General features: G+C 34.9%; 1 protein-coding gene across 5 annotated transcripts in view; it reads left to right on the top strand.

Moving 5' to 3' along the window:
• DPP8 (dipeptidyl peptidase 8) overlaps positions 1-21,838 on the top strand; it is a 54,346-nt gene that overhangs the window by 8,558 nt on the left and 23,950 nt on the right. For all 5 annotated transcript variants that reach the window (XM_061430111.1, XM_061430112.1, XM_061430113.1 and 2 more), the window contains 9 exons: positions 2,376-2,488; positions 8,178-8,351; positions 9,193-9,361; positions 14,615-14,725; positions 16,090-16,218; positions 16,739-16,800; positions 18,468-18,568; positions 19,341-19,518; positions 20,404-20,563. In XM_061430111.1, coding sequence (XP_061286095.1) covers positions 2,376-2,488; positions 8,178-8,351; positions 9,193-9,361; positions 14,615-14,725; positions 16,090-16,218; positions 16,739-16,800; positions 18,468-18,568; positions 19,341-19,518; positions 20,404-20,563 — 1,197 coding nt within the window. The remainder of the gene's footprint in view (positions 1-2,375; positions 2,489-8,177; positions 8,352-9,192; positions 9,362-14,614; positions 14,726-16,089; positions 16,219-16,738; positions 16,801-18,467; positions 18,569-19,340; positions 19,519-20,403; positions 20,564-21,838) is intronic.

The raw sequence follows: 21,838 nt of genomic DNA, 5'->3' as shown, positions 1-21,838 counted from the left end.
GAATCTTCCTGGACCAAGGGTCGAAACCATGTCCTCTGCATTGGCAGGCTGCTTCTTAACCACTGGACCACCAGAGAAGTCCTCTTTAAAATAACGAGCTTTTCAAGAAAGTTGTATGCCATTTTATTTGCTCAAGTGTTTTATATCTACCTGAATATTAATTTTTTCCATATAAGTTTGTTTCAAAAAAATTAATATACTTCAGATCAGTTCAGTCGCTCAGTCGTGCCTGACTCTTTGCCACCCCATGAATTGCAGCACGCCAGGCCTTCCTGTCCATCACCATCTCCCGGAGTTCACTTAGACTCACGTCCATCCAGTCAGTGATGCCATCCAGCCATCTCATCCTCTGTCGTCCCCTTCTCCTCCTGCCCCCAATCCCTCCCAACATCAGAGTCTTTTCCAGTGAGTCAACTCTTCGCATGAGGTGGCCAAAGTACTGGAGTTTCAGGTTTAGCATCATTCCTTCCAAAGAAATCCCAGGGCTGATCTCCTTCAGGATGGACTGGTTGGATCTCCTTGCAGTCCAAGGGACTCTCAAGAGTCTTCTCCAACACCACAGTTCAAGAGCATCAGTTCTTCAGTGCTCAGCTTTCTTCAGAGTCCAACTCTCACATCCATACATGACCACAGGAAAAACCATAGCCTTGACTAGACAGACCCTTGTTGGCAAAGTAATGTCTCTGCTTTTGAATATGCTATCTAGGTTGGTCATAACTTTTCTTCCAAGGAGTAGGTGTCTTTTAATTTCATGGCTGCAGTCACCATCTGCAGTAATATACTTCAGACACCAGTAAATACTGTTGTGTCAACAAGAAAGAAACAATGGGAAAAGGTCATTCTGTGTTACACAGAGCTGGAGAGTGTGTATGATAGAAATTTTTATTGGTTACGGTTGAATCCTGGAAGACATGGAACAGTAGCAGTTTCAAGAGGGGAATGTGAAGGGATTGTGGGAAATGACTCACTGAGAATAGATGAGAACCAGCTTTATCCTAGTTGCATGCTGAAAGCTCTTAGAAGGGAAAGGCTTAAGGAGGATATGATCGTATTTTGTACGATTATGAATAGTATGGATAAGTGGCTACTGTCTTAAGAAATACGTAACAAAGTAACTCTGGAATGTGCAAAGTAGATCTAAGGCAAAACTAAGTGCTGGGTTGGGGAGATCCCCTGGAGAAGGAAATGGCAACCCACTCCAGTCTTCTTGCCTGAAGAGTCCCATGGTCAGAGGAGCCTGGCAGGTTACAGTCCATGGTGTCACAAAAGAGTCAAGACACAACTGAGCAACTAATACTCCCACAAATGCTGAAATAAGTATCAGCTGATAACTAACTTTTTACTCCGAAAGGCAAGACAGACTAAGAAAGGTTTAAGTAAAATTTAGGATAATAAAGGGATACAGGAAGCTGTGAATCTTTGGGGACTCATCCCCAATCTTTGCAAGGGTTAGCATGGAAGTTAGCATGTCCTTCCACAGACTACCTTCTCTGCCGTTATCAGAAACACAAGGCTGAAGATTTATTCTGCCAGGAGAGAGTTTTTGTTCTTCCTGTGTTATTTACTTTCTCTTTCTCTCCCCCCTAGTTTTTTTTGGAAGTGATAACCTTTCTGGTACCTTTATGGTAGAGTAAAAGGACTTTATTTTACTATGAGTTTTCTTTGGTTCACCTCTTCATAACCATGTTGTATTTCTGTTACTTCTCTCTGTTATGTAGTTTATTCTACACTGCTGTGATCTTCCCGTTCAGTTATCCTATGATTTCACAGAATAGACCCATCTTCTACTTAATGTGGACCTCTTTCTTTCACAGTTCCTGAGTAAAGGGTAAAGAGACTTTTAGCAAATCAGATATCAGATTCTGTGTTGTTTTAATGTGAATGTCCTTTCATTTGAAGCTTATTAGTGATTATAGTGATAAAATATTTATATTGAAGAAAAACTCAAATTCAGTTAGACCTATGTATATTTCTAAATGAATACTGTAAATGATTCAGAAAAAGAAGCTTAATCATCTGAAGTTGTCACAAAGCACCCCCATTTGAAATCTGATAAGTCTGTTGCCAATTTGTAAGACACTAACAATTTTTTAAAAAACTAAAAATGACACATAACCCTTACAACATCTTATATACTTTTTATGTTTGCTTTGAGAAGGACTAAAATTTGAATATTTTCTGGGAGCCTGGGTTTTACTGAAGAAAATTAGCATGGCGTATGGCGTGCGCATCTCTGCCTTGTTAACATGCATTATAGGTCCCACAGAGTACAGCATCCTGCAGTATGTAAGAGGCGTTGTGTACTTACTGCTGTGATTGTTGTAAACAGATTGCCATTTTTTAAAGTAACAAAAAATGATTGTTTTCTTTTATAGCTATGTCTGGCGAGAACAGAGAAAATACACTGTTTTATTCTGAAATTCCCAAAACCATCAACAGAGCAGCAGTCTTAATGCTCTCTTGGAAGCCTCTTTTGGATCTTTTTCAGGTAGGATTAAATGTTGTTGTTATTATGATTTTCTGTATGGTTTTAATATTGCATTTATTTAGGGGCAGAAATTCAATTGGGATCTTATACTTGAAGTAGATATGAATCAAAAGGAATTAAGATATATGTTAATAAAGTAATAATAAAAACAATTTTAAAAGACCAATAAGTCATAATATAAAAAAAGAATTAAAACATTTTTATGTTTTTCTGTGTATGACCCTGAAATTTGATTTAATTCTCAATATCTGAGACTAGGGATATTAGATGTTATTAATACAATTCAGTTTTTTTTTGGCTACCCAGTGTGGTGTGGCATGTAGGATCTTAGTTCCCCTGCTGCTAAGTCACAGTGTCTGACTCTGTGCGACCCATAGACAGCAGCCCACCAGGCTCCCCCGTCCCTGGGATTCTCCAGGCAAGACCACTGGAGTGGGTGGCCATTTCCTTCTCCAGTGCACGAAAGTGAAACGTGAAAGTGAAGTCGCTCAGTCGTGTCCGACCCTCAGCGACCCCATGGACTGCAGCCCACCAGGCTCCTCTGTCCATGGAGTTTTCCAGGCAAGAGTGCCACCAGGGATCAAACTACACCTGCTGCAGAGGAAGCATGGACTCTTAACTTCTAGACCACCAGGGAAGTTCCCAGATTTGTTTTTTAACTACCTTCTCCCTGTTTAACCACCTTTCCCTCTGTAAACTTGCTAGTTACATGGTTCTCACGTTTTGGGAGAGAATTGTTCACATAAAAGAAGTAATATATATTTCCAGAAAGCTTTTATTTAAATCTTTAAATTGTAGTTCTAATATTTAGTAACAGTACTAATATAGGGATTAAATAAAGGTTCTAAGTTCAGTTTTTGTTTCTAAATAGCAAGATTCAATTTAGGGAAAATCAAAGGTAAAGTTTTTTCCTTCAGTATTTTGTCTTTAGACAAAATGTAAATGGTCGAGAACATCAAAAGAACAAGATTATAGTTTGGGTACAGTTGTTTGCCTTTTAGGTTCTCACTTAATATTTTTACATTGAATATTATTGAATGGCATATTTGTGCTAAATGAACCAAAATGTGATATTTCTCTTAAGAAGTAAAAAAAAAAAAAAAAAATAGCTTCCATGACAGCTAACCATTTTGACTATAACCGTTTATCAAGGATGTTTTTCACATTGCTTTGTGACTTTTCTTTAAAGCAGAAACATTTCTTATTCTAAGAACAGTGTGTTGAACTAAAATAATGGTCGTTTTCACATAGAATAGGTTGTAAATTAGTGAGTCAGAGGTTTTTGTGTGGTTTTTTTTGAGGTCTGTCATGGAAAATTTCAAACCATGCAAAAGCAGAATCCCATGTGAACTGGTTTTAACAATGATCACATCTTGGCCATCAGTGTTTCATTACAGCCTTTCCAGTCCCCACCCCCACTTTTCAGAATATTTTGAAACAGCTCCCAAATATATCATTTCACTCCTAAATAGATCGTATCTCTAAAGAATATATATTCTTTTTAGACATTACCACAGTATCATCATATCTTAAAAAGTCATTAATCATTTCTTCATATGAAATATTCAAATTTTCTTGATTTTTAGATAAATGTTCTCTTTTTTTTACACTTGATTTGTTAAATAGGATTGAAATAAGTTTGATATGTTACATTTTATTGATAGGTTTCTTAAGTTTCTTTTCCTTTTAATCCTCTGATTTTCTTTCTGTCCTTTTCTCCCCATTACGGTTTATCTATTGAAGAAAGAGGGTCTGTTCTGCTGATTGTATTCCTATGGTGTTATTTGATACGTTCTTCAGTTTCCTATATTTTCTATAAATAGAAATAGGTAGTCAGACCTAGAAGCTTGATTAGACACAGGTTTGCTTCCCCTCCCCACCCAAGACTACTTTACAGATCAAAAAAATTGAAAGCAAGGTCTTGAACAAATAACTCTACACCATGTCCATAGCAGCGTAATTCATAATAGCCAAAGTGTCCATGGACAGAAGAACGAATAAACAAAGTCTGGCATATATATGTGACAGAATATCATTCAGCCTTAAAAAGGAAGGAAATTGTGACATGCTACAACATCAAGGAACCGTGAAGACATTATGATAAGTGAAATAAGCCAATCACGAAAGGACAAATGCTACATGACTCCACTTATATGGGATGCCTAAAGTAGTCAAATAGACTACCAGAATGGTAGTTGCCAGGGACTGAGGGAGAGAAAAGTGAGGAGATGCTGTTTAATAAGTTTAATGGATATAGAGTTTCAGTTTTGCAAAATGGCAAAGTTCTGGAGATGGGTTGCACAACAATGTGAGTATAATTAACAGTACTGAGTGGTATACTGAAAAAGTTGTTAAGGTGGCAAATTTTATGTTATATATATTATTTATATGTATATATGTTTTTTGTACAATTTAAAAGGTAAAGAATACTTCATCAATAATGTTGTATGCCCCCATCAAAAGTCATATAGAACTTTAGTTGCTTGTGATGATAGCGTCGTTTGATCATTACCTAGATCTATTATAAAACAGTGAGTTTTTATCATTCCTTCTTCATTTATTAACTGAGAAACTTCTATAAAGAGAAAACTGCTATTCAACAATTATTCAGTTATCCTCAGGAGAAGTTCACGATAGAAAGGCAGGATGTTTCTTTCCTTTCTTTCCCATTTTTCAAACACAGTCTTCTATGTGTGATAAATTAGGAGTTTTGGAGAGTATTTGGTTTTCATTTTTATATCTTTATTAATTTACAGTGTAGCCTGTTTGGTATCTTTTGATCCATTGACAGTTGTTATTCTTATTGTACAAATTATCTTATTTTTGACTGTTAGAATCCCCGTCAACTTGACATATCAAATCGTTTTGACATGATTCTGGTAGTAATTGGTATTTGGTGGTATGGAGATGTTTCATGATCATCTTTCACACTGCTTTTTCCATGCTTGGAATCAGCCATATCTGTCTGCTTCCTTTAGAGGAAAGTGGTATTAAGAGACTTTGATCTGAGTACTAGTTACTGAGGGACAAGCCGTATACATAATCTTTATTTGTTTTTACATCTGTGTTGTGTTGTACAGACGAATCATATTCAACCAGTTCCCTCTTGATGGACATTTTATTTATTTTCAATCTTTGTATTATAAATAGTACTGCATTAAAATAGCTTGGGCATACAACTTTTTACATTTTGCCAGTGTACCTTTAAACTAGATTCCTAGAGCTGAAATTATTGGACCAAACGGTACATGGTTTTGTAATTTTGCTAGGTATCAAATTTCCTTCCATAGGAGCTGTGCCATTATGAATTTCCATCAGCAAGGAATAATTGTACCTGTTTTCCCATAGATTCTCCAACACCGTTTGTAGTCAGACATTTGGATTTTTTGCAAATCTGATAGAAATGCTATCCCAATTGTAGTTTAATTTGCTATTCTTTTATAGGCAGAGTTGATCATCTTTTTATCTATAAACCATTTTTATGTAACATGGTCCTTTTTTCATTTTTAGAAGCCTTTTATTTCCTGGAGATATTAACCCTTTGTCTGTGATATAGTTTCAGATGTTTTCATGAAGTTGTAATTTGTATTTGTGTGTGTGTGTGTGTGTGTGCATGTGCTCACGCACCACATGAAAGACTTTTGTATGATAAAATGTAGCCTTCTGATATTGCTTCTAGAATTTGTCTTTTATCATAGGACAGTTTTTCTACACTCGGGTTATAAAAGAATTTACCCATGTTTTTATCTAGTGCTTTATATGGTTTCACTTTTTAAAGGTTTATTGAGGTATAATTGACATATAAAAATTGCAAGTATTCGGTTTAATAGATTTGGATATGCATACATACTTTTATTTATTTTTTTCATTAAAAATGATTTTTTAAAGCAATTTTAGGCTTACCATAAAGTTGAGAGGAAAATACAAAGATTTCAATCCATATGATTATTTTATTTATTAAATTTTTATTAGAGTATAGTTGGCTTACAGTGTTATCTTAGTTTCAGGTATACAACAGAGTGAATCAGTTATACACTTACATATACGTGCTTTTTTAGCTTATTGTCTCATATAGGCCATTACAGAATACTGAGTGAGTTTCCTGTGGTATAGAGTAGGTCCTTATCAGTTATCTATTTTATATATAATAGTCTGTATATGTCAGTCCCAATCTCCCAATTTATCCCTCCTCCCACTTACTTGGTATCTATATTTATTTTTAGATCCACACATAAGCAGTATCACATCTTTGACTTCACTCAATGTGGCAGTCTCTGGGTCCATCCATATTGCTGCAGATGGCATTGTTTTATCCTTTTTTGTGGCTGAGTGATATTCGTTTGTACATACATATGTACCATACCTTTTTTGTTTATTCCTCTGCTGATGGACATTTAGGTTGCTTCCATGTCCTGGCTATTGTAAATAGTGCTGCAGTGCATGTTGGGGTCCATGTATCTTTTTAAATTATGTGTTTTTCCAGATATATAAACTTGACTACTTTTAAAGTACTAGTCCTTGAGACGTCCCTGATGGTCCAGTGATTGGGACTCCATGCTTCCACTGTGGGAGACCAAAGTTTGATTGGGAAACTAAAATCCTGCAAGCTGCGGCTTGGCTAAATAAAATAAAATAAAATAATTAGTCCTTGATAGCAGAAACCATATCTGTTTCCCTTATTTATTCCTTTATTTATCATAAAGAGCTCTTAGGGAAGATGTGGATATAAATTCTTAAAACTAGCACTTACTAGATTTGTTTTCTTGATGTTTCTTCTTATACATGTGAAATTTTATATATATGTATCAGATAATACTTTTAGTTTGGGAAGGCCCCTCATCATCATCAATCATTAATTACAAATATTCTTTGACGGAGATTTTAGCTGTTGCTTTAAGTGGGAAAACAAAATGAGACAGATTCTGCTCTCACGTTTTTTTTAATTCATTTACTGAAAGAAAGTGAAAAACAAAACTATAGCCAAATAAGTAAAAGAGATAGTAACTCTTATAGAAATATCGGGAAACTTTCCTGGCCAGCGTTGATTTAGGGCTAAGGTTTTGGGATAGCAGTAAAACTCAGATGGATAGAAAGAAAAATGGCCTCTCAGTGTGAAGGGAAATGGAACAAAGGCCAGGAGCCAGAACACCACAGTAATGTGATGGGCCTGACCTGGGGTTTTATTAGAGTAGTATTAGCGGATGTAGTGGAAAGGAACTAATGACAGCTGATGTTTGAGAACTTTACTCTGTGCCAATCATTGTGCTAATAAACATTTTACATATTTTTATCTAAGTTAATCTTCACAGTGCTGAAGTAAATGGTTTATTACTACTCTGAAAGTGAAGAAAACTACTTTTGAAGAAATTAAACTACTCTAGAGTCTCCTCTTAAATGCATGCAGAGCTGCTGTATTACATTTAAGTTGTAGGAGATCTTGAATGCCAAGTCAAAGTAATGGAGCTTAATGCTTGCTCTCTAATGAATGCAGTATTCATATAGGGACCTTTTACCAAATTTTTCAGCAGACTTCCCAAAATTAATCTGTTTAAAGTTGTAACAAATTTTGGGATCACTCAAAATGTAAACTCAGTAATACTGTAGATGCTAGAATTTCAGTGCTATTAATAAAAGCAAAAAGCTGGCTTTCAGAAAACTGGAATAGGAGACCTCTCTCTTTCTGCATTAGGCGACACTGGACTATGGAATGTATTCTCGAGAAGAAGAACTATTACGGGAAAGAAAACGCATTGGAACAGTTGGAATTGCTTCTTATGATTATCACCAGGGAAGTGGAACATTTCTATTTCAAGCTGGTAGTGGAATTTACCATGTAAAAGATGGAGGGCCACAAGGATTTACTGTAAGTTGATTTTACTACTTGATAAACTGCTAGGTGTCCTAAAATTATTTGTGTCCAAATCAGAAAGATAGTTAAACTAAAAAATTCTGCTTACCAGTTATTTACCACTAACTTAGTAGTAAAGAAAATAGGAAATATGGGTATTAATTTCCCATATGGGTATTAATTTTTAGTTAATTTTTCAGTGACATTAGTTATATAATTTTAAAATACTGAAAACACTTGTTATGTAGGAAGAGTTAATAAAGGGAATCAGTGTGCCATTTTTTGTGTAATTGCTGAGTTGGATTTTCAAAGATAATGATATCACAAGACAATCCCTTTTTGGTTCTTCTAAAAGCTTAATTCATCTCAATAAATAGTTTAAAATTTTGATTTTATTCCAAGCAGTTTTTCATGTGATATTAGAACTATTCTTCTGATAGAATTGTGACGCTTCTAGCTTTCATTACAATGTTATTAACAAATTATTTTATACTGGTAAAATTAAATGGAAACATTTAATAAGTGAAATAGGCATATAAGTTTAATAAAAGTATGCAACAAACAATAATTACTCTATTTAACAGGTTTGGTCAACAGAATTTATGAGGTGCTGTTATATTGTCTTTATTTCTGTTCCTATTAGGCTTAGTTTATTAATTCATAGGAAAAAAATGATTCATTTCTTATAAGGCACATAAGTACATTTTTCTGGAGAGCAGTTATCACAGTTGATATTATACTTAGGATTATTATTCATTTTATAGGAAGGGTGCTGGTACAACACCCTGTATTGTATGTATGTAAATAGGTATGTATAAGCCTGATACTTGCCTTTAAATGTTGTTTACTTTTCTAGCAACAACCCTTACGGCCCAATTTAGTGGAGACTAGTTGTCCCAACATTCGGATGGATCCAAAACTATGCCCAGCTGATCCAGACTGGATTGCTTTTATACATAGCAATGATATTTGGATATCAAACATTGTAACGAGAGAAGAAAGGAGGCTCACTTATGTGCACAATGGTAATTCAGGTTCTTCAAATCAATTTTCCTAAAAAATATTTTTAAAATTTAATTTTGTTTTGCTTACATTTTGAAATCAAAGCATGCTGATCTTTATATTTTAAATTTAAATCTTTAAAATTAGAAAACAAATGCAACTTTTTTTTATAAACTTGTATGTATCACCTATAGAATGCTACTTGTTTTTTTTTGTAGTTGATGGCTATGTTTAATGTCTTGATTTTGCTGATATTATAGGTGTCTTCACATGTCCAAAATAATCAAGTATGTATTCAATGCATGCACTTTTAATGTCAGTTATACCTCAGTAAACCTTAGAAAAGATGATAGTGAAGCTTAAACAACAAAAAGAATACAAGTTTCTGAGAACACTAGATTACATAAAATTTCCTATGGGGTAAAAGAAAGAACTACCTCTACCACCACCAAAAATGAAATAACAAACAAAAAGAATCATTGTAATGCTACCTTGTTTTAATGGTTATTTTCAGACAGCACAACCGTAGCACTTATCTGATTGAAATAAAATTTAATTTAAAAAATCTTGTTTTTAGGAAAACAAACAGAAAAACTCAATACACACTGTAAGAACTACTTAAAATTTTATTTTCCCTTTTTGGAGAGCCTGCTTAGTTATTTTGTCATAATAGGAAAAATAAAACTTTCTGTGTTGTGGAAATATTTAATTTTTATTGAAATGACTTTAATAATACTAAGCACTACTAAAAGGGCTTCCCTTGTGTCTCAGCTGGTAAAGAATCCGCCTGCAATGCAGGAGACCTGGGTTCGATCTCTGGTTAGGACGATCCCCTGGAGAAGGGAAAGGCCACCTATTCCAGTATTCTGGCCTAGAGAATTCCTTGGGCTATATATATAGTCCATGGGGTCTCAAAGAGTCAGACATGACTGAGCCACTTTCACTAAAAGCACAGAAATGATATGGATTTTTTCCTTTTTCCTCTAAAGCTTTTATGCAAATGAAAGAAGGGAAATAGTTTTTTTTTTATTTTTTTAAAACATGGAAGTACACCTTAAGGTTAAGCTCCATGATGAAGGACAGTCCTCTAAAAATTTATTGTCCAACTTTCCCGTAATTTGATGGTCATAAAACTGATTTATTGGGCATGGGCATCTTCCTTAATAAATTATTTTAGAATATGATAGTGTATTGGCAACAGTTTTTTCATCATTAAGATAGTCAGTGTTAGAGAAGAAGTCTTTTTCTGAACGACTTATATTGATTTAAAAAAGCACTGAATTAGAAGTCAAGAAATCTGTTCTAACCATTGTCAATCAAGAAAGATATATCAAGTTCCTGGCCCTAAAGGAAATAACAAATAAACAAATAACAAATAAATAACAGAACAGAATGATAAACAGCAAACATTGCGTGTTATAAGAGTACAAGCCAGGGTAGTGGTCCCAGAAGGCTTACCTGAAGAGATGACACTTAAACTGCTCTCAAATAGTGACTGTACATTAGCCAGTACACTCCAGGCAAGAGGACAGCCTGGAAAGGCCTTGATGCGGAAGGCACCATAGTTTGTAAGAATTAGAAGCAGTCCTACGCTCCTAAAGCATGAGGTGTGAGTCAAGATATAGAGAAAGATGAGGCTGGCACATAAGGGCAAGGAGAAGGGTGGACAATTTCTTATGTAAATGAACATGGCCTTTATCATGATATGGGGGTTCATTGGAAAAAGCTTTTAGCAGTTGAGTAGTGTGGTCAGAGTCCTATTGTAGATAAATTGTTCTGAATACTTCGTGAAAGTTATATTTGAGAGGTGCAAGTCTAGAGAGAGGGCAAAGCTTAACTAGTGTAAATACTGTAAATACCCAGGTCTTACAACCTAAAACTAGGGTGTAGAATAGAGAAAAGGGGATGGAGTAGGGAAACTTTAAGTAAAATGTCCATATTTTGGTGTTTAATGAGTCTTCATCTGGAGTCAGGAAATCAGGACAGCTACCACTGGCAAAACAAAGTTTAGGTTAGTAGTTAGTAAATCTGGGTTGGAAATCCTAGCCATTTGTTCATGGTTTCAGCAAACATTAGAGACTCACTATGTACTAGTTATTGTTGTTGAGGCTGGGACTGCTTTGACAGTGACTGTTAGAAATAAGGCATGTTTTTAGTCTGTACATTTTTTCCTTCGGTAGGATTGTTTTCCATACAGGATTATTGTGAAAATTGGCAGAATTTAAAGTAGAAACCACTGAAATCCTGCTGGATGTGTGTGTGTGTGTTGGAATTTATTTTATAAATCTGAGAAGTGATTCTCTTGTGTGACTTTTTTTAACAATTTTTTTTATATTTGGCTGTGCTGCGTCTTCGCTGTAGTTTCGCTTTTCTGTAGTTGCGGTGAGTGGGGGCTACTCTTCGTTGCCATGCTTATCGTGGTAGCTTCTTTTGTTGCAGAGCAAGGGCTGCAGGCACGTGGGCTTCGGTAGTTGATGCACGTGGGCTCGGTATTTGCGGCTCACAGGCTCTAAAGCACAGACTCAGTAGTCGTGGTGCACAGGCCTAGTTGCTCCGTGGCATATGGGATCTTCCCAGACCCGGGATTGAACCTGTGTCTCCTGCATTGGGAGGCAGATTCTTTGCCACTGAGCCACCAGGGAAGCCCACTATAATAGTGTTTTTATTAATTTCTTTTCTGTGCATGTAGGTATATGGTATATTTTTATTTTCAGGGTTAGTGTAGTAGTTAAAAATACAATCTAGAACTGGAGTATCTAGATTTCAGTCTCATCTACTCTTTTTTACTTCTGTTCTTTTGAGTAAGTTGTTTAACCTATCTTTGTTTTCATATCTGTAAAAAGGTTAATGAAGAGCATGTCATCATGAGGTTGTTATTGAAGTTTTAATATTTGGGAAGTGTTTTAGACAGGGTCTGAAACACAGTAAGTACTGTTTAATTTGTTTATTTAGAAAAGTAGGTAGAGAGTAAGCATTATCACTTTTATTTCTCTTATCACAACAAATTTCCAAAAGAAAGTCTTCTTTTACATGGGTTTATTAATCACTCAGCATCTGCATTTGCTTATTCTCTGCCTTGCATAATAGAGAAACTTAAAAGTAATGTCATACCAACCTCTATTCTCAAAGGACATATCTTATTGCGAGAACAAGGTGATACCATTTATTCATCTAATTAATCTTAGTAATTGAGGTCATCACCAGGGACGCCCGTAATAAATGATAGATATAAATGAGTGATACATATTATCACATCTACAGGAGAACAAAACATAAAACAGTATGGGAGGTATAACTTTGGAGTCATTGAATGATCCAAGAAAGCGGAGCACTGATGGCTGCATCATTAATTACAAAATCCAGAAACCTGGAAAACAGAGCTTAGTGTTGATTAAGTTGGTGCGAAAACCTCTTTGGTGGCAAGATGTGACCTGAACTGACCTGAGGTTATTTATAGTCTTAATCCTACTTAGTTTGCTTATTCCTAAATTTGCTGCAGGAATATTAGTGTATTTGATTACAAGGTATTTGATTACCCTGCTGGAGATATGACATAATTATGTGTTGATATATAAACATGAAAAGAATTCCCCAGATTCTGTGTTCTGAACACTTCTGGACTCAAAATTTTGTTGTTGTTTTTTTACTTGATTTTTATTTTATATTACAGTATAGTTGGTCTACAGTGTTGTGTTAGTTTTAGGTGTATAGCATTCAGTTATATCTATTAGGTGTATAGATTCAGTGATATCTATCCTTTTTCAAATGATTTTCCCATTTAGAGTGTTGCAGAATATTGAGTAGAGTTCCCTGTGATTTACAGTAAGTCCTTTTGGGTTATCTAATTTTGTATATAGTAGTTTATTTATGGTAAGAGTGCCAATTTCTTTTCTGGCGTGCTGCGATTCATGGGGTCGCAGAGTCGGACACGACTGAGTGACTGATCTGATCTGATCTGATAGAAACCAATATTTGTTGTTTAGTCACTAGTGGTGTCCAACTCTTTTGCCATTTCCTTCTCAAAATTTTTTGGTAAGGAACAATTGGTTCATATTACATATTCTTACCCAGCCATTCCAGTCCTAGGTTTTTATTCAAAGAAATGAAAACACATGTTCACAAAGATTTTTATACAAGAATGATTTCTGTTGAGCTAGTACAGATTTTGGTCTGTTGGCTAAATGCACATGGCTTAGCTAACTGTTAGGATTGGATGAAACCTATGAATATAATAAATGTCAGAAGACCTATAAGTATTTAACCTGTCATTGTATATCAGAGTTTCCACAGGGATAATTCAAACTTCTGTCAGTATCCTGGTTGATCAGAAAACTTGAATGAAAATGAGAAGTCTCAGGGAAAAACACAAAAATTTTTTTCTGAGCGAATGTGTGAGTTTCAGAATTGAAAATAAAGTTCTTAGCTGAAACTGATGTATCAGACTTCTGTTTTGTTGTAAGATCAAGTCTCATAGAAACTATACAAGAATATATTTACTTGTACACAAACTCACTGTGGAATGTGAAGTTTTTGAGATGGAGAGATAACTTGAATTCTGTGAACACCCCAATAAATGTGATTAGTTTCAGAAAAATAAAAGAATGATTTTAGCATCTTTATTCATAATAGCAACTAGAAGCTATTCAGATGTCCATTAACAGATGAATGGATTAAAAAATTGTGATATACAATGGATTATCACTCAGCAACAAACATAAAGTATGTACTGTATGATTTCACTTACATGAAAGTCTGGAATATGTAAAACCAACCTTTGGAGATAGAAATCAGATCAGTGGTGCTTTCTGAGGCAGGAATGGACATTGACTGGGAAGGGACATGAGAATGGAAGTATTCAGTGTCTTGGTAGGGTTAGGAGAGTTACAAGGCACCATGACCCTTCTCATGTATTCTTTTCCCCATGGTCCTAGCTAAATGGGAAAATAAAAACTGACATTTATGGAGCACATACTATGATGGTTCAGGCTTTGTTGTAAGTACTTTATGTAAAATAGCTCATTTAATCCTCATAACAACCATATAAGGTAGGTTCTTATTCCCATTTACAAATGGGACTCTGCAACGGAATGTGATCAGGTGATTTGCCCAGAATCAGTCATTTGGTGGATAATGGAATCCAGATTTGAATTCAGTCCATTTGGCTTCACAGTTCACCATGATACTATAGCTGCCTTTCAAAATAAATGGATCGTTCTGCTTTGTACCTGTGAAAAGATGAGAACTTCTGTGAAAATTTTGCCTTTATGTTTATTTAGAGCTAGCCAACATGGAAGAGGATCCCAGATCAGCTGGAGTTGCTACCTTTGTTCTTCAAGAAGAATTTGATAGATACTCTGGTTATTGGTGGTGTCCAGAAGCTGAAACAAGTAAGAGGGTTCAAAATAATATACTATAAGTCAGTTAAAGCATCATGAGATTCAACTACCGGTTAGGTAACTGCACAGATTCTTAATTCTGAATAGTAAATTCTTAAGTGATGAAGATTGGATCTTACTAGTAGTTACTGCGAATATTCAGGCTGTATACCACCATAATGAATTCTCATAAAAAACAATTAGTTGTATTATGGTTCTGTGCCCCAGGTCCTTCAACTCTCCTTGCCAGTTTTTCTTTTTTTTTTTCTTTCTTTTTTTCATTTTTAATTTTTTGGCTGCACCGTGCAGCTTATGGGCTCTTAGCTCCTCGATCAGGGATCGAACCTGTGCCCCCTGCCTTGGAAGCACAGAGTCTCAACCACTGGACCACCACGGAAGTCCCGCCAGTTTTTCATCCAGAAGCTGATTGGTGGCAACATTGGTAGCAAAATAAAAAATGCCACCCTTTAGTGGGAGTTGCTATAAATATAGGATTGCCTAGAGAGTCTGCATGAACAGATGGCCAAATTAGTATATGAATGGATCAGGAAAAAAAGGCAAAAATTCCTTTTTTCTTTGTGAATTTACAAGTATTTCACTAGCTGAGAAACAGCTCTCTAAAGCAGAAGCTTTCAAACTTTTTGACTGTGATCTGGTTAGAAATTTGCTTTACATTCTAGCCTAATACATTGTACATATATTCCACATAAAACTGAAAACAAATTTCATGAAGCAATGCTTAATCTTACACGTGATGCACTCATATATTTTTTTTGCTTGTCTTATTCTTAAAATGCTGATTATGACCACCTAAAAGATTTCATGACCCACTAATGGATTGCACGTAGTATTCTGAACACATCTCTAAGGGACCATGAAAAATATTTATAATATTTAAGCCATATCTTAGATTTGGACATTTTAAGATGTAAAATGTTTTGCCATAACTATGCTGTTAGAACAAGATTATGACATGAATTAGAGAAACCATTAAAAAAAACCTGGACTCTTTTAAAGTGGGGTTTATTTTGTTATAGAAAATATTGTAAGTGTAATAATTCCTGAAAGGAATGCGTTTTAAGGTGTGCAGGAACTGAAATACTTCACAAATCTGTTTCTTCCAGTGTGTGTGTGTGTGTGTATGATGATCTTCAGTTTTTATCTCCAAGAGTAGTAGCCTGTAACCAATAACAGTGGCTTAGCAGTAACTCACCTTGCTACTGCAAAGATTAGTAGTATTTTCATACATGAAAGGCGTATATTTTATACATAAACTATTTTTTACTATGGGAAATAGAATACTAGAGGGAATGGTCAATTGTGATGATTTTCTGGCATAATACTCCCAAATTTTCAATATTTAATTTCCTTTTAAGCACCCAGTGGCAGTAAAATTCTTAGAATTCTGTATGAAGAAAATGATGAATCTGAGGTGGAAATTATTCATGTTACATCCCCTATGTTGGAAACAAGGAGAGCAGATTCATTCCGTTATCCTAAAACAGGTACTGCTTTCCGTTGATGTTTATATACACTCATTCCTACTTTTAAAACAAGATTCTTCTGCATTCATTCAAAAGTTTACAGACCGAAGGATAGATTGTTAAGTGTCTCTGAAGTAAATTATTTTAATTATAGGCTGATCCTTTTAAATTATTTCAAAGGTAGGGAAGTGCACAAAACTGATTATTTCAAGGAATGGATAAAGAAGTATCTTTGCTACAAAATAAAGATTTTTAAGGGATTATGTTCTTAATTAGCAATTTTTCCCCATATTGCTATTTACAGCATTTCAATTGTGAAATGATATAGGATTCCCCTTCATTACCTACTAATTCCTAATGTTCTTTGGCTCCTTCTTTTATAGTCATATTGAAAATTATGAATTTGAGATAGAATTTTGAGTTTTTTATATAATAAAGCCCTGACTAAATGCAATATTCCTGATTTGACTAAAAAGGATTCATCTGGTAAAATTAGTTTGAATAGCTTTGTATTACTATTTGTTTATATCTCTTCTTAAAGGCACAGCAAATCCAAAAGTCACTTTTAAGATGTCAGAAATACTGATTGACGCTGAAGGAAGGGTAAGTATAAAATGCTGAGTTAACTTTTTGTATCATTTCGTCTGTCAACAGAGATTGTAGATATGCTTTCTTATATTTTGGACTTGTGGAACTTGCTGAGACATCTGTAGATCATGATTTCAGGTTGACCTCATTTTCTACTTTGAAAACTTTCTTACTGGTTCCCAAGTTAGGAGTATGGGGAGATGCATATTTACCATTCCTTTCCAGTAGTTTTTCCTCTTTGCCTTTGTTAATTCTCCAGATCAATATTTCTTAGATAGTGGTTATTGACTGTTGAGTTACCCTCTGTGTTGAATAGTTGTCTGTCTTAGGTTAAATATCCCTCATGTCTTTTATACTGCTGCTTTCCACAGTCAGATGCCTATAAGCTTAATGTACACATAATTGATTAAAAAAACAATCTTCTCTGCTAGACTTTTTAAAAACAGCTTTATTGAAGTATATTTCACATACAATATAATTCACTTATTTAAAGTGTAAAATGGCTTTTAGTATATTCTCAAGATTTGTGCAGCTATCACCACAGTCAATTATAGAACATTTTCCTTACTCCTAAAGGAAATTCACATCCCTTAGTCATCACCCCAAAACCTCTCCATGCCCCCCAGCCCTAGGCGGCCACTAATCTGTCTATGGATCTGCCTGTTCTGGACATTTCATATAAATGGAATCGTACAGTATCTAGTCTGTTCTTTCACTTAACATCTTATTTTCAAGCACTAATCCTGTGGCACCAAGTAACAGCACTTCACTACTTTTTATCACCTAAAAATACTCTATTGTGTGGATATATACCACATTTTATTTATCCACTCAGCAGTTTTAGACAGTTGGGTTCTTCCAAATTTTGGTTACTAAACGTGATGCTACCAATAATGTGGGTGTACAGGTTTTTGTACAGTCATACATTTTCATTTCTCTTGGTTAGATACCTAGGAGTGGAGTTGTTGAGTCATATTATAATTCTGTGTTTTACCCTTTTGAGGAACTTCCAAACGGTGTCCGCAGTGGCTGCACTACTTTATATTCCTACCAGCAGTGTATGAGGTTTGCAGCTTCTCCACATCTTCATCAGCTCTTGTTATTATTTGTCTTATAGCCATCCTAGGGGATTTGAAGTTGCATCTTATTGTGGTTTTGATTTACATTTTTCTAATGACTAATGATGTTGAGCATCTTTTCGTGTGCTTATTGGCCATTTGTATATCTTCTTTGGAGAGCAGTCTATTCAGATCCTTTTGTTCATTTTTAAAAATTTATATTTTAAAGTGTGTTAGCCAGACTAGGGAAAAAAGTTTGCTTACTCAAGACCATTTCACTAATATATTATACATATAGTATTTTAAACTAAAATGTAAGGAACTAGAGACTATTTTTCTTAGATACTGAAGTCTATAAAGTGATTAAAATCTGATTTTACCAGTTACTATCAAGAGTTCTATTAGTATACACTCTTGGAAAAAAACTTTTAGACTATGCTAAGTCTTTTAGTTAGAACTTTTTTAGACATAAAGAATACCAATAAAGGTAACCCATGACTTACTGCTGGTTTTGCTGTATCCTTTGTACCTAAGACTGAACACGTGTCATGCTGTTAAAAATAGTGCTTTACGTAGACCAGTATCAGTCTTCTATAACTAGGTTCCTTTTTTCTTTTTCAATAGATTATAGATGTCATAGATAAGGAACTAATTCAGCCTTTTGAGATTCTGTTTGAAGGAGTTGAATATATTGCCAGAGCTGGATGGACTCCAGAGGGAAAATAGTGCGTATGTTAAATTGTCACTTCTTTACAAATAATTTAGGACCCAGAACTGTCTGTGCTATTAGGCTCTTCCTTTCCTTTGGAGCTGTTTTCACATGTAAATTTGCAAGGTAGTTAGTTCTACACAAAGAATTTTTCCTGAACTAAGTAGACTTGTAATCCTATAAGCATAGGTGCATTGCATTTTATTTCTGTCTCTTACTTAGCCAGTGACAGTTTCACAGTGGTATTTGTGGTTAAAGTAGGACTTTCAGGCTCATATGTAAGTATATGTATTTTTTTAATTGTATAACTTAAGCAGAAATATTTGTACAGCCTTATGTGAAGATGATTACATGTATTTCCTGTGTCTCATGTGGACAACAGGAGTTTTCATGGGGCTAGCATTTGTTGACATTAAAGGGAGAAAATAATTTCAAAGGCCATCTGTGATTTTGGAAATTTAAAGAAAACTACTTTTAAAACCTCTACTCAAGCTTAACTTTAAAAAAAATGAGTGGAATATGTGTACCTATGGCTGATCCATGTTGATGTAAGGCAGAAACCAACACTATATTTTAATTATCCTTCAATTAAAAGTAAACTTAAAAAAATAAGTGTAGAATGAACTAATACTTTTCATTAGCTGTTAGTGATAATTTAACATATACTAAAGCAATACTGTCACTGTGATTACAGAAATAACTGATGAGTGCTAAAGGAAAGATTAGTGGAATATTCATTTTCCGAAAGAGAGCTTTATTTTGTGCTTTTCTTTTGTTTATGTGAATAGTGCGTGGGCCATCCTACTAGATCGCTCCCAGACTCGCCTACAGATAGTGTTGATCTCACCTGAATTATTTATCCCAGTAGAAGATGATGCCATGGAAAGACAGAGATTCATCGAGTCAGTGCCTGACTCTGTGACACCACTGATTATCTATGAAGAAACGACAGACATCTGGATAAATGTATACATGTTTTCTTGTAATACTTGGTTTAAATATTTTCTCAGAATGCTAAAGTAAATGAATCTTGATAGCAAACTATCAAAAGGAATTTTTTAAGTTCACAGTAATTTTGAATGTTATTTGCTTAGTTTGAACATTTCAAATGGGAATGTTGGTTCCAGAGTGGGGAATGGTTTGTAGATGAAAGGTCGATGCCGTTCCAGTGACATCTCCCTGGATGCGGAATTGCTCTTGTTTCTGGACACGTCAGATATTGAAAACACAACCTCACCAGGGCCTCTGGGAGGCCCACGAGAGTCCTGACTAGAAAAGACTTTCTCTTTTAAGTTGGTAAACTATCCCAAAATATACCAATTTGGGATTGAATTTTTCATTTTCCAGTTTAATGGAAAAAACTTACACAAGATACAAAATAAATAAAGCCAGTTCACTCTCCTCTGGCTGCATATAGGCTTCATGTGATTCACCTAACAGATGACATCTGTTTTCCCTTGAATTGTTAGAATATTTCTCTCTGGAAAAGAAAAGTAAAAAAAATTTTTTCTCATAATTCTTGTAATAAGATTTATATCATTAAATAAACTTCATGCCATTTTTCAAAGAATTCCAGAGATGGTGAGTAAGAAACAGCTTTTGGTTGTATTTTTCATTTTTCTCCATTTGGAAACATTTATTTCTCAGTAGATGACATCTTTGACTAAAGTAAGATAAATATGAAAGGCCCAGGCAAAATCTGTAATTGTACATATAGCATACCCTGTAATCTGGCAGTTACTTACATTTCAGAAAATGTTTATCAAGTAATTCTTTCTCTCTGGCTTAGTCAAATTGTTTGCATAGTATTCTCATTAATGTATATAGTAAATTAATCTATCTATTTTACAGATCCATGACATCTTTCATGTTTTTCCCCAAAGTCATGAAGATGAAATTGAATTTATTTTTGCCTCTGAATGCAAAACAGGTTTCCGTCATTTATATAAAATCACATCCATTTTAAAGGAGAGCAAGTATAAGCGATCCAGTGGTGGGCTGCCTGCCCCAAGTAAGAAGTTATTTTCTATTTAAAAAGAGGCAGAAGGTGGGAGGGTCAGGACAATGTAAAGTCTCTTTTGTGTACTTTATAAGCATAAGACAAAGTTTTTGAAGGATACATAATAAACTATTAATACTGGGTAATATTTGGGTGTTGAAATTACTTATTGTTACTTTCTGTTTTTGCCTTGACTATACTTTTTGTTTCAAGTGAGCTCATGTAATTTTTAGATTGAAAAAGCTACTTTTAAAATGTTACAAAGTTATTAGATATTTGTATGTACTAGATTTTTTTATACTGTCTGCACCTATGCTGAAGTTGATTTATAGGTATAGCTCTTCATATTGATATAATTGTTTTCCAAAGTGAAATTAAATATTATGTCAGCTGAAATTAATTTCTTTTTTTAAAGTGTTGGGTTTCCTTCTGGGAAATGTAATACAGATAAATAGGTAAACAAAATGTGTTTACACATACAATGGAATATTATTCAACCTTAAACAGGCAGGACATCTGACACATTCTACAATCCGAACGAACCTTGAAGACACTATACTAAATGAAATAAGCCTGTCATTAAAGGACACATACTGTGTGATTCCATGTATATGAGGTAGCTGCTGCTGCTGCTGCTAAGTCGCTTCAGTCGTGTCCGACCCTGTGCGACCCCATAGATGGCAGCCCACCAGGCTCCCCCGTCCCTGGGATTCTCCAGGCAAGCACACTGGAGTGGGTTGCCATTTCCTTCTCCAATGCATGAAAGTGAAAGGTAAAAGAGAAGTCGCTCAGTCGTGTCCGACTCTTAGCGACCCCATGGACTGCAGCCTACCAGGCTCCTCTGTCCATGGGATTCTCCAGGCAAGAGTACTGGAGTCGGTTGCCATTGCCTTCTCCTTATGAGGTAGCTAGAGCAGTCAAATTCATAAACATAGAAAGTGGCTGCCAGGGACTGAAAGGAGAATGTGTAAGCCTAGAAAAGATGAAATAGTGCATTCGATACTTCTGTGTTTTTAAAAAGACTGAGCTACGGTTTTCTACTTTAATAATACAGAGTTTGTTTTAAAATACTAGACATTTAATGATGTTATGTTATATGCTTTACTGCCATTTATAACTTAACAGACTCAACATAGCCATTTTTTTTAAATTGTGGTAAAATATGCATAACAAAATTTACCATTTTAAGTGTGTGGTTTCATGACATTAAGTATATTTCCTACTGTTCTGCAATCATCACCACCATCCATCTCCAGGATTCTTTTTCGTCTTCCAGAACTGATTCTG

This window comes from Bos javanicus, chromosome 10 (genome assembly GCF_032452875.1).
Source record: "Bos javanicus breed banteng chromosome 10, ARS-OSU_banteng_1.0, whole genome shotgun sequence".
NCBI classification, from domain to species: domain Eukaryota; kingdom Metazoa; phylum Chordata; class Mammalia; order Artiodactyla; family Bovidae; genus Bos; species Bos javanicus.
This window is presented reverse-complemented; position numbering and strand designations above follow the sequence as displayed.